We start from the raw sequence: 14,230 nt of genomic DNA on the forward strand, positions 1-14,230 counted from the left end.
TGGAGTTCCTGGGGTACCGCTTATCAGACAAGGGATTAGCCATGGATCCAGGCAAGGTCCAGGCGGTGCTGGAATGGAAGACACCGAAAATGAAAAAGGATGTGCAAAGGTTCTTAGGGTTTGGGAACTTTTACCGTAAATTCATCAAGAACTTTGCCCACTTAACGGCTCCCATCACGGACTGTCTAAGCAGCAAGAAGAAATTCGTTTGGACGGCGGAGGCGGAGCAAGCATTTGAGGAATTGAAAAGGGCATTTGCTTCGGAAGAACAGCTCCTGCATGTGGATTTACAAAAACCCATGAGAGTGGAAACTGATGCCTCAGACCGGGCCGTGGGGGCGGTGCTGCTTCAGCCAGGGAGCAATAAGTCGGAATGGAGACCGTGTGCCTTCTTTTCGCGTAAGTTGAACAAATCCGAGAGGAACTACACCGTATATGACCGAGAACTACTCGCCATTCACGAAGCATTCCGGAGATGGAGACACTTACTAATTGGCGCACAGCATAAGGTGCAAGTGTGTACGGACCACAAGAATTTGGAGTATTGGAGAACGGCACGAGTGCTCAACCAACGACAAGTGAGATGGGCCCAGGAGTTCTCCAAATTCCATTTTGAAATCTGCTATGTGCCAGGTCCAGAAAACATCAGAGCGGACGCTCTCTCTCGCAAACCTGAATATTTGGAGGGGGAGGGGGCGCCTGAAGAGAGACATATTATCCCAGAGGACCACTGGGTGTGTGGGGCGGCCTGGGTGGGGCAAAGAGAACTGGTAGAGGGAACGGTAAATGATGAATACGCCCAGGATAAGCTCAGAGGTTTAAGGAGAGAGGGAGAAGACCCCGGAGGTTTTGAAGAAAGAAACGGGGCATTGTATTACAAAGGGGCTCTATATATACCCGAAGGGGAATTGAGGGGGAGAGTACTCAAACAGCTGCACGACAATCCCACAGCGGGGCATTTTGGGCAACACAAGACCATGTGGTTGGTGACCAGGGAGTTTTGGTGGCCCAAGGTGAGGGAGGATGTACGGGAGTATGTGAGAAGGTGTGACCAATGCCAGAGAGCCAAAGGAGAAAGGCGGGCACCAGCGGGGTTATTAGAACCGTTACCCACACCAGAACGACCGTGGGAGGCGGTATCGATAGATTTTATGACTGATCTGCCTAAATCTCGGGGAAAAACCGCCATACTAGTCGTAGTAGACCTGTTAACTAAGATGGGTCACTTTGTAGCTTGCTCACATGCAGTCACGGCGGAAGAGACAGCGAAATTGTTTGTAGAACATATTTTTAGGCTGCATGGCGCCCCCTTGAGGGTGGTCTCCGACAGAGGGAAACAGTTCACGTCCAGATTCTGGAGGAAACTTATGAGCTTGTTGCACGTAGAGGTCAACTTTTCGACTGCCAGGCACCCTGAGACCAATGGGCAGGCAGAGAGGGCAAACGGTATCCTCCAACAATACCTGAGGTGTTATGTCAATGACAGAGAGAACGATTGGGTCGAAAAGTTGGCGCTAGCGGAATTTGCTTACAATAATGCAGAGAATGTGTCCACCAGGATGAGCCCCTTTTTGGCTAATTATGGGTGCCACCCCAGGGCGTTTCCAGGGGGAGGAGGGGAGAGATGGAGTGTCCCGGCCGCTGAACATTTTGTAGAAGAAATGGAAGCGATCCATCGTCAACTCCAACTCAACTTAGAAAGGGCCAAAGAAGAATATAAGAGGCAGGCAGACAAGAGCAGAAGGGAAGGTGAAACCATTAGGGTGGGGAGTCAGGTCTGGCTATCAACCCAAGGGTTGCCGTTCAAGGGGGGTTGCAAGAAATTGAGACCCAAAAGATTGGGACCATTTGAGGTCATCCAACAGGTCAACCCAGTGGCTTTCAGACTCCGGTTACCGAACCACATGAAACTGCACCCAGTATTCCACAGGTCATTACTGTCACCATATAGGGGGGAAGGGGAAGGGGTATCCACACGGGGGCCAGTCTTAGAAGAAAGGGAAGGCAGCAACCATGTGGCGGAAATCATCGACTCCAGGTGGAAGGGTAATCAGGTGGAGTATTTGGTCGCGTGAGAAGGGGAACCGGAGTCGGAAAACACCTGGGTGACGGCAGAGGAGGTCCGTGACGAGATCTTGATTGAAACGTTCCACCAAAGGTTCCCCAGGAAACCTCAGCCAGTAGCGAGGTTCCGGAGGGAGTACTTTGGCACCACCGACGATGAGGAGGAACTGGAAGGATTCAGGGAATCGGAGTTGGAAGGAGGAACAGACTCCGATGAGGAGGAGTACTTGGAAACCGGAAACAGCAAGAGGTGGAGGGAAGTGTTCGAAACTTCGGAAGATGAGGGAGGTTCCTTCAGGGGTTTTGCTCCCTCGCCTCCCGCAGAGGAGGGGAGGGAAGGGGGTGAAGGGGGCCCTGGAGGGGAGGTGGATGTCAGGGAACTGCCATCTGAGATGCAGGAGGTGAAAGGGCTCACGGAGGGTGAGAGAGACCATTCAGCTGAGGAGGGGACCAGCAGGGGGAGAAGTGGAGTTCCAAGGGAAAGTGAGTTGGAGGGAGGGCTCAGAGATACTTCAAGCGAAAACAGTGGGGAGGTTTCAAGACCTCCTGTAGGGACACCCACTCCTCGCCGGAAACTGTCACGCCGAGAGTCCAGAAGACGCGTTTCCGTTAAGGAGCTTTTATGCTGGAAGAAGTTCCGTAAACGCCCACTGTCCGATTCAACGAGCGACTGATGGAGCCATGCTTAAGGAGCTCCGTCAGAGACAGAGGTTTGTGGACTTAGCCAAACTCTGAGGGACTAGGATTTTACGCACAAGCAGCTCACCATCCCATCACAATGAACAAGGAAGATTTGTGGCAATTGAAATTCAAGCACAAGGAGAAAAAATTTTGATAGTAGGAGTTTATCCACCAAATGAGGGGAAATCTGAATTTTTTAAGAAATTGCATGAGACATTGTTGGACTATATGGATTACAAGATTATTATGATGGGAGATATGAATGGAGTGGTATCTACAAATATGGACAAGTCGCAGAGACAGGTTGTAACTAAAGATGGCAGACTACCAAAAACTTTTTTTAACTTGACTGACAATATGGACTTGATTGACATTTGGAGAACTAAGAACCCCTTAGGAAGAGATGGAACATTCTTCTCTGAAGCCAAAATGACATGGACAAGAATTGACCAAATATGGATAACTAGAGGACTGGCACCTAAGATTCGAAAAGTGGAAATTTGCCCAAAAACTTGCTCCAACCATAATGCTGTGAAGATGGAGATGAAACTAACACCAATCGGTTCCTTCAGATGGAGGATGAATGACACCTTGTTTAGAGATCAAGAGATCATGAAGGCCCAAAAAATCTTGAGAGACTATTTTGAGATAAATTTGAATACCACGGTTGAAAAAAGAGTAATCTGGGATGCAAGTAAAGTGGTCATGAGAGGGTTTCTGATCCAACAGAATGCAATAAAGAAGAGAATCCTAAATGAGAAAAAAGATAAAATCTTGGAAAAAATAAAAGGAGAGAAGAAATTAAGAGCAAAACCAAAGTCGCAAGAGATTCTGAGAGAAATAAAGTTATATCAAGTACAATATATGAAAATGATAAACCAGGAAGTGAAATGGAAAATTAAACAGATGAGACAAAAGACATTTGAATCGGCTAATAAATGCGGGAAATTGTTAGCTTGGCAGATGAAAAAAAGACAAAAATTAAACACTATCACAAATTTGGATGTGGAAGGAAAGAACATACAGAATCCATTGGAGATTAGAAAGTGCTTCCAGAGATATTTTAAACAACTATATACACAAGGGCCACAGAAAGAGACTGATATAGACCAGTTTTTAAAAACAAACGGATTACAAAAAATCTCTCAAGAAAACAAGATAATGCTGAACCACAAAATTACAGAACAGGAGGTAGAAGGTGGCATTCAGAATATGCAGTTGGGTAAATCTCCAGGGCCGGATGGCTTAACCTCAAAATACTATAGATCTTTGAAAGATTGGTTAATTCAGCCACTAAAGGAGGTTTCTAATGAAATTTTGGAGGGGGGAAAGGCGCCAGAGTCGTGGAAGGAAGCTTACATTACACTTTTACCGAAAACTGAGTCTGAAAAGACACAATTTAAGAACTACCGCCCCATATCCCTGCTCAATGTGGATTACAAAATTTTTCCTGATATTTTGGCTAATAGATTAAAAAAGGTACTAGTTGAAGAGATACATAAGGACCAAGCTGGCTTTCTCCCAGGTAGACACTTGTCTGACAACACGAGGAATATAATTAACATTTTGGAGAAGTTGCAAGTGAACATTAATACCAAAGCAGTTTTAATTTTTGTAGATGCGGAAAAAGCCTTTGACAATATTTCTTGGAATTTTATGAAGAAAAATCTTCAGGGAATGGGGGTGGGTCAAGGGTTTGAAAATGGTATAAGTGCAATTTACTCAGAACAAAAGGCTAAGTTAATAGTCAATAATGTGATGACAGAGGAATTTAAGATAGAGAAAGGGACACGACAAGGCTGCCCAATTTCCCCATTGCTTTTTATTTCGGTCCTGGAGGTTCTCCTAAATATGATTAGAAGGGACCGTCTGATTAAAGGTATTCAGGTCAGAGCCAAACAATACAAATTGAAAGCTTTTGCAGATGACCTAGTTTTGACGTTACAGGAGCCAGAATCTAGTACGAAAAGAGTATTAGAATTGATTCAAGAATTTGGTCATGTGGCAGGATTTAAGTTGAATAAGCTAAAAACCAAAGTTTTAGAGAAAATTTTTACACCAATTGAGAAAGAGAGGTTTCAGAAGGAGACAGGTTTAACATTAGTTAAGAAAGTAAAATACTTGGGGGTTAATATGACTGCTAAGAATTTAAATTTATTTAAAGATAATTATGAGAAATGTTGGACAGAAGTGAAAAAAGATTTGGAAATATGGTCAAATTTGAAGCTTTCCTTGTTGGGTCGAATTGCAGCTATAAAGATGAATGTATTGCCAAAAATGTTATTTCTGTTTCAGTCATTGCAAATTCTGGACAAGATGGACTGTTTCAAGAAGTGGCAGAAAGATATTTCTAGATTTGTCTGGCAGGGCAAGAAGCCCAGAATAAAATTTAAAATACTAACTGACTCAAAGAGGTGGATTTGCCCTGCCAGACTTTAAACTTTACTATGAATCAGCAGCATTCTGCTGGTTGAAAGATTGGCTGCTTCTTGAGAACACAGACATTTTGGACCTAGAAGGTTTCAACAATGTTTTTGGGTGGCATGCATATTTGTGGTACGACAAGGTTAAAGCACATAAAGCATTTAAAAACCATATTGTCAGGAAAGCATTGTTTAATGTCTGGATAAGATACAAAGACTTATTGGAAAATAAAACCCCAAGGTGGTTGTCACCAATGGAAACCAAGGCTCAGAAAAAGCTCAATATGGAGGCCAAATGGCCAAAATATTGGGAAATATTGGAACAAGATGGAGACCAATTGAAATTGCAGAGTTTTGAGAAATTAAAAGATAAAGTGCGAGACTGGCTTCATTATTATCAAATAAGAGAGGCCTATAATTTGGACAAAAAAATTGGCTTCCAGGTGGAAAAATCAAAATTGGAAACAGAACTGTTAGATCCCAAAACTAAGATACTTTCAAGAATGTATAACTTGCTGTTAAAATGGAATACGCAGGATGAAACGGTTAAATCTGCTATGATTAAATGGGCACAAGACATTGGTCATAACATTATGTTTGCTGACTGGGAACAGTTGTGGACCACCGGTATGAAATTTACGGCATGTAATGTCTTGAGAGAGAATATTATGAAAATGATATATAGGTGGTACATGACACCAGTCAAGCTTGCAAAAATCTATCATCTGCCTGATAACAAACGTTGGAAATGTAAAGAGAATGAAGGTACATTCTTTCACCTTTGGTGGACGTGCCCAAAGATTAAGGCTTTCTGGGAGATGATCTATAATGAAATGAAAAAGGTATTTAAATATACCTTTCTGAAGAAGCCAGAGGCCTTTCTCCTGGGCATAGTCGGCCAATTGGTGCCAAAGGATAGAACGTTCTTTATGTATGCAACAACAGCAGCAAGAATACTTATTGCAAAGTATTGGAAGACACAAGATCTACCCACCCTGGAAGAGTGGCAGATGAAAGTGATGGACTTTATGGAACTGGCGGAAATGACTGGCAGAATCCGAGACCTGGGAGAAGAGTTGGTGGAAGAAGATTGGAAGAAATTTAAAGATTATCTGCAGAAACATTGTAAAATTAATGAATGTTAAAATGATGTTGGATTGGAAATAAGTGGTATTAGCAACAAAGTTAATAAGAATATGCAAAAATGAATTGATAATGGATGAAAATATAGAGTTATAAAATGTTAAGATATAGAGTTAAGATAAATGAAAGAGGGTAAGGATTTGCTGATTTGATTATTTAAATGGGAATACAAGAAGGGGAGGTGTGAGGAGGTCAAAGAAACAAGCAAATGAGTTTTAAGTTATGAAAAACGGAATTGTTTTTAATTTTTCTTATTTTTTCTTTGCTTTTGTATGTTGTATCTTTATTTTTCTTTTTTCTTTTATTATGTGTTTTTGTATTTATGTTTTTGTAAAACTGCAATAAATATTTCTTTAAAAAAAATAAGATCTGGTGAAGTACAATAACAACCTTGTAAAATATACAGTTTTGGGGGTTTCCCCCTACCCCCTTTGTTTTCTCTTCTGCACGGGTTCTGTTTCTCTCTCTCTCTCTCTCTCTTTTCATTTGTGTCTCACCACGTTTGGTGCACGTATGGTTATGTACTTTTTGAACTTTCAATAAAGATGTTACCCCCCAAAAGAAAAACAGTACCGTTCTACCAATCGAAGTCATATTCAATCGAAGCTATGTGTGCATGGTTTTTGTTTGTTTGTTTGTTTTAAAAAACCTAATCCTTATTTACTTGTCACATTCCATTAGCTTCAGCTCTAGATGGAATCACGTAAGATTTTATTTTTATTTTTTTTAAAAGCTTTAATTAGGTTTGGGTTATTGGATGTTTAGTCGCCTGGACAGAGGATAGCAAGCAAGGCTTTCTGTGGCACCAGGACTTCTTGGCACCAGGCTCAATTCCTGTGGAGATCTGATTCAGCAATAATGCAGAACTAATGCAAAGAAATGTGGCACTTTGGTGACCACTTTTGCTGGAAAGTGATGATGGCAGCGATCATTGGCAGGGTTTCTCTCTTTCTGTACAACCCTTCAACTGTGCCTGGCGCTCTTACAAGGACAGAGCCCAGCCCCTCTACCCACAAAAGGCTCAGTTTTCTCAGTTTTCTCGTTTTCTCTGGCCTGCCCACTTCCCTCCTGTCAACAGGCCAAATCATAGAATTGTAGAGTTGGAAGAGACACAAGGGCTCATCTAGTCAATCCCTCCTCCCACCTCTAGACCTGCATTCAACTTCCTCTCTGATTTTCTCCATTCTTCAACACCATGTTCCCATCATCTATTCTTCTGCCTGTGGTGTAGTTGTTAGAGTGTTAGACTAGGACATGGGAGAACAGGGTTCAAATCCCCACTCGGCCCATGAAGATCACTGGGTGTGATATTGAGCCAGTCACTGCCAACCTCACCCTCTGCTAACATGACTTCAAGAAATGATTGCCCCAAGGGTGGCATCCATGTATCTCCCACAGAAAGCTAAACCCTGTATGTTCTTCATGGGTTTCATAACACACCAGGCCCACTGAGGAAGGGCAGCAGAAATGGGGTTAGGTCATGAGCTCTTAGGACATATCAAAGAGCCCAACAACTCCCGAGTTCAGCCACAACAACCAAGCACATCAACCTGTAAATGTTCTTGTCCGTGAAGTCCTTCACTGGACAGGACCCAAAAACTATGGAGAAAGAGGGACTTGTTCCATACTCACCTTTCTTCGTGGCTTCAAAGCTATCATGGAAGCTTATCCTCTGGATATCATAGGTTAAGGTTGTGTTGGGTAGCAGTGTTCTATTCCTATTGATAATGTTTGCTGAGAATCGGAAGGCTTGCTCCTCTGCATTCATTATCTGGGCATTTGGGCCGTCTGTATATTCAAAGATTCCTCCTGCAAGGAAATAACAGAATGTCATCACTGTCCAAGTCAAGGCTGCTCAATATCAAGACTCCAGTTGCACCTCTCAGCACTGCTTCACCTGTTTGGGGTCCCCAGAGGCACACTAGGGTTTGAGGCATTAAACACACCTGTGTGCCAGGGAGGCACAACCAGCCATGTGCATTATGTGCCCCAGATAAATGCCTATTACATATCTGGCGTTGTGCATCTTTGCTTTGCTTGTTCCATGTTGACCATGGAAAACATCAATGTGCCTTTAGTGTAGCCATATTGTCACAGGGAGTATGAAATGACTCTGTGAAGGTACAACTTTCTGTCTTGCCTTGCCTTCCTAGAGTCAGATGGCACATCTTTGCAAGAGCATAGTAGCTTCTTCCCTCAATCTGAATGTAGTAAATGTTTGTGAATTGTGGGTGTCAGTGTCGGGTGGAAGGGAGATAGGTGAGACACATGACTGGGTACAGATTAGGAATTCTGATTGGTCAATCAAGCCAAGGCTCACCCTAAAATATAGCTCTCTTTGGGCATTGACTGGATGAAAACAAGGCACTATTTGATGTGGTACTTAAGCTGCATATAGGCTGCCAACAGCGAAGTATGGGATAATTGGTTGGCTATTATAATTGTGTGAAATTCAGTTTTGCATCCCTCCCACCAAGTCCTGCAAGGTTTTCTATCTGGGGGCAATTGAGGTTCTGGCCAGCATCCATGTCAAGAATTCCTGAGATGAAACTTTTCAATTGATTATCCCATAGATTTGGTAAACAAAGTTGTGGTGAAGTTAGAATGGGATGTTTGAAGTGTGCAGCATCATCTATGTAGGATTCTACTTCATTAGCACTCCTCCCCCTCCATACATTAAAGGCAAGTCTCTACTCTCTCCGTTTAGCATACAAATCCCTTATGTGTTTGGTTCATCATAAGGTTTAAACACCAACGTTCCTCATCTCTCACACCAGTTTAAGAGTATAAGATCAGAGTACAAGCTCCCAGTTCCACTGGATCACACAAAAGGCTGCTCATGGAAATGACTAGAGGGGATGGGAATTTTGGACTTTATCCTGAGTGGTGTCCACAAACAGCTGCAAGATACTAGTCCAACTGGGACAATAGCCACAGTATTTTCAAATTCAGTAAACTGTATCCATTGTTCCTGACTGCACTAATACCTTGCAGCAGATTGTGGACATCACTCAGGGTTAACTTTAGGGTAGTGCCCCTTCTACTCAGTTCCATGCACAACTGCTCCATCTAGAAATTTAAGATTTTACTATTACCCAACTTTTCAAAACAAGCATATTTCTTCTGAAATAGAATGTTCATGAAGATTCTGTAGCACCCAACAGTTCAGCAAATGGCTTGGGCTGTTGATGAGCAAGTTAGCCAATATAAATCGATTTTTCTTTCTTCCCAGAGTCCTCAAGTTCTTCCCTAGTTTTAGACATCGGGTTCTCTTTGCCCCCCTCTTTTCTGCCTGCTCTCCTCAGATTTGCCTCTGAGTTCAGACAAGCAGAAACTTCATTCTGAGCCAACTTAGAGGAACAGTCTGGGTTGCTGGAATGCACACACCATAGAAGGCCTGCTTTTTGCTGTTCAGAAGTTGTTAATGCCATTATCTCTCCCCAAAGGCAGAACAGTTCATGTCACAGCATTGCAAAGCTTTTTCTTTCTTTCTTGGCTCTGCATTTTCAAGGCTTGTCCTCTATTCCCCACTGACAACCTCTCCAACTGAAGCACCAGAACCCAGGCGGAAATCATGTAATTGTATCTCCTTGTTTCAGAGACGTGGAGAGGGGGAATCTCATGCCTTCCTTCCTTTCCTCCTTTCCCCCTCCTTGCTCTCCTGTGAAACAGTGTTGAGGGACCTCAACCAGGCACTCTCTGATTAACAAGCAACTCAAAATAATTAATGGATGAATGAAATACGCAGATGCAGCCAGTAACAGATGGATCTCCCGATTCATTAGCGGAAAGCCAGCTTCCCTTTCCAGTGTCAGGAGAGCTTGTCTGTTGCTGTTTCTTAACACGGCTGGATCCTTTGCAGTTCTCCAGGCACTTAATTATATTTTATTGATTTGAATGCTAGCCTGCCTTCTGCCAAGATAATCCACGGGAGTGTTATCTCCTTTCTTATCTTCACAACAGCCCTGCGAGGAAAAGGAAGCTGAGGAAGCAGGGCTGGCCCAAGTTCATCCTGGGTGCTTGATGGCTGAGTGGGGATTGGGGATTGGGATGAGAGTCCTCCCAGTGGGAGTCCAAAGGAAGCTGCACCCAGCAATTAAATCTCCATTCTTGCCATCAAGATGCCCGAATTCTACACTAAGGAGAGTCTCTGAAATCTGCAATTTCAGAGCAATTTTGTACCTGTTTATTTTGCTTTTGCCTATGGTCAGGTGGGAGGGACACACACAAGAAAATCCACAGAGAATACAGAAGCACCATTATGCATTTATCATCATTGAAGGTCCCCCCACTCCCACCCCCAAAAGCTTCCCAAATGTCACCTGGCGCTAGTTATGCATTTTTCAAGCTGATCGCTGCAGCTATAAAAGCTGGGAAATGTACTTTTAAGAATGCAGGCAGAGGATTTGTTTATATATCTTAGTACTGTACTTTAAAAAGTCAGAGAACAGTCAATCAGAAGACTCACAAAGATGTGTCCATAATAAAACTATCAATAAAAGCACAGGTAAAATCAGCAAAACCTTTAAGACAAATATAGATAACTAAACTATATCTTTGGGTAGGGTTGCTAAAATAAATAGGTTTTCAGCAGCTGCCCCATGAGAACCTAAGAACAGCCTGCTAGATCTGGCCAATGGCCCATCTAGTCAAGCATCCCATTCTCACAGTGGCCACCCAGATGCCCCAAAGGGAAGCCAGCAAGCAGGATGCGAGCACAAGAGCCCTCTCCTCTCCTTTTGCAATTTCCAGCAAGTGGAATTGAGAGATATTGCTGCCTTCAAACATGGAAGCAGAGCGTAGCCTCCACCATAGCCAGTGGCCACCAAAGCCTTCGCCTCCATGAATCTGTCTGATCCTCTTTTAAAGCCATCTAGCTTCAGGGCCATCACTACCTCCTGTGGGAGCAAGTGCCATAGTTCAACTCTGCACTAGGAAAGGACATTCTTTTATCCATCCTGAATCTTCCAACATTCAGCTTCATTGGATGTCTGCAAGTTCTAGCATTTTGAGAGCCAGAGTAAAACTTTTATCCGCCCACTCTCTCCATGTAATGCATAATTTTATAAACTTCTATTTTGTTTCCTCTTACTCGCTCTTTCTCTAAACTAACCCCTCCCCAAAGCAATATTTCAAGGGAGGGGCCTGCCAGAACCTGACCAGCAATTCTAAGTGTCAGCAGAGGCACCCTGCCCCCACCCTGTGAGTCCCATGTCAACCTGCTTCAAACATGTGACTGGCTGGCTCTTATCAGCCAAAGGGGAAGTCTTGCCCATACCCTGACCACTCCCCATCACCAGCTCCCATCACTCGAGCCTGTCGTGAAACAGTCAAACAAACTGAAAAGAGACTGATAAAAACACTCTTACCAGCTAGAACACTCAAAGGGAGCATTCTCCTCCTCCTCCTCCTCCTCAATTAATTGCACACTTCAATGAGAGCAGATCAAGCAAAATGGCACAGGATGGTGTCAATAGCCTCTACCAGCTCAGTCCTTCTTGATGTTCTCAAGAATGGAGGATAAAAGAGTACTACAACCCTGTGAGACAGCTGAGAGTTGCAATTGCCTAAGTTCACTCAGCTTGCTGTGTGGTCCAGCACTCTAACTACTGCATCACACTGGCCCATTTGTTTTCAAACAAGGAGGGAAGTGGCTCTGGTGTCCCTCAACATCCAGAAAGCCCTCAAGTTCCTTAGGAGTTCTTGCTTGCATGTTTTGCTGCAATTTTGAGATAGTTTGTTATATTCTTTTAATATGTGGGTGGCTGCCAGCTGCTGTTGGTTGTCCTTGGGCAAGAATGGTGGCATAGATTTAAAACAAATAAATAGATACTGCAATGCTCTGAATTCCACATCTGAGGGGAGGATCCTTCTGGGGCCAATCTAAGGTGGCACTCAGCTCTGCTAGCAATGAGCTCTGCTAGCTTTTCCCCACCCCCAGTACCCTCCGAGATGACTCCCATCATCTTCCCCATGAAGTATTTATGAGATGACAACCCTTTTCCATCACAGCAGCACTCTGACTCCAACTTGAAGGGATCAATTATTCAAAATAATACAGTCAAAGAGGACCTTCTTGTTTGAGCGCTACATTAGGAAGAGTCCCGAGCCCTTGCCAAGCATCCTCCAGCAACAGAAACACTTAATGTGGAGAGACAGGGGAGCATCTGCTCCTTCTGCCCAGCATGAGCTGAGACGGGGAAGGTGGCAGCTCCAACTGGCAGACAGAGCAGGGAGCTGCTCCCCCGCAGTTAAATGGGGTTGTGGGGTGGATATCTGGGCTGCCCCACTCCCTCTCCATCCTTCATGGAGCACCTGGGACCAGCTGAAGCAGCCTAGCTATAAGCGCCACCCTTTCCCCACCAAATGCCACGCAGAGATTTGCGCTGCCTTTCGTATCACATTGAAGTGACAGCCGGCTTTATGTCGCTTTGGTTAATAAACGGAGGATATTGTGTCCCTCTCAGGCTGCTCCCTTTCAAGAGAAGATTTTCTGTTTCCTGCCCTGCCTTCTTATACGATACAATACAGCAGCTTTGGGATTGGGATTACATTTGCACTTGATCCGAAATAAATTAGCACTCCAGGCATCCATTTGGACATAATAAGCTTTTCTTCCAAGGAAGGCAATACAACTGGGATTGGGGGGCTGGACAAGACGGCAGCTGTGAGCCCCAGATTAGGCAGAAAGGGCTTTGCTGCAAACACAAGGCGACAAAACAAATCTCCCCTGCTGCATCCAGGGGGGCTGCAGAAAACCTGGAAAGCGACACCATTGCATTCAAGCAGCCCATTCTGAGGGTGGCTTTGAAAGGGATTTAGACAAATCCATAGAGAGGGCTAGTCACTGGCTACTCGCTATGATGGCTATGTGCTGCCTCCACTGTCAGAGGCAGTGGGCCCTTCTGAATACCAGTTGCTGGGAGCCATAAATGGGAAGAGTGCTCTTGCGCTCATGTCCTGCTTGCAGGCTTCCCAGAGGCATCTGGTTGGCCACTGTGAGAACAGGATGCTGGCCTAGATGGGCCTCTGATCTGATCCAGCAGGGCTTTTCTCAGCTCTGAGCATCTCCTGAGCTCAGTGGCAGAGGTTCTGCCTTGCAAGTAGCAAGTCCCAGATTCCATCCGCAGCAGCTCCAAGTAGGCTTGAGAGAGCATACCCTCCAATCTTTCTCTGATGGAAATAGGGACATCCTATTCAATAATGATTCCTGCCAACCTAGCAGTTCGAAAGCACATCAAAGTGCAAGTAGATAAATAGGTACCACTTCGGCGGGAAGGTAAACGGCGTTTCCGTGTGCTGCTCTGGTTCACCAGAAGTGGCTTAGTCATGCTGGCCACATGACCTGGAAGTTGTCTGCGGACAAACGCCGGCTCCCTCGGCCTATAGAGCGAGATGAGCGCGCAACCCCAGAGTCGGTCATGACTGGACCTAATGGTCAGGGGTCCCTTTACCTTTTTATTCAATAAGGATGATGATGATGATGATGATGATTGCTATGTATACCCTGCCCATTTGACCAGGTTGCCCCAGCCACTCTGGGCAGCTTCCAACACATATAAAAACATAATAAAACATTAAACACTAGAACACTTCCCTATACAGAGCTGCCTTCAGATGGCTCAGGGGTCAGATAACTCCATACCCTTCAACATTTCTCCAATGAAAGTAGGAACATCCTACCAAACCTTCCAACATTTCCTTGAAGAAAATAGGGACATCCTAAGGAAAAGTGGGACATTCCAGGATCAAATCAGAAACTGGGATGGCTTCTGTAAATCCAGAACTGTCCCTGGAAGATAGGGACCCTTGGAGGGTCTGAAAGAGACTCCTTTCTGAAATCCTGGAGACCTGCCACCAGTCATTATACACAATATTGAGCTAGGTGGGCCAATGGTCTGACTTGGTATAAGACTCGC

General features: G+C 44.3%; 1 protein-coding gene across 4 annotated transcripts in view; it reads right to left on the bottom strand.

The window, feature by feature from the left end:
* Window positions 1-14,230, bottom strand: part of GRIK3 (glutamate ionotropic receptor kainate type subunit 3) — a 197,595-nt gene that overhangs the window by 72,562 nt on the left and 110,803 nt on the right. For all 4 annotated transcript variants that reach the window (XM_053399152.1, XM_053399148.1, XM_053399149.1 and 1 more), the window contains exon 2: window positions 7,944-8,120. In XM_053399152.1, coding sequence (XP_053255127.1) covers window positions 7,944-8,120 — 177 coding nt within the window. The remainder of the gene's footprint in view (window positions 1-7,943; window positions 8,121-14,230) is intronic.

This window comes from Podarcis raffonei, chromosome 8, assembly GCF_027172205.1.
Source record: "Podarcis raffonei isolate rPodRaf1 chromosome 8, rPodRaf1.pri, whole genome shotgun sequence".
In the NCBI taxonomy this organism is placed as follows: domain Eukaryota; kingdom Metazoa; phylum Chordata; class Lepidosauria; order Squamata; family Lacertidae; genus Podarcis; species Podarcis raffonei.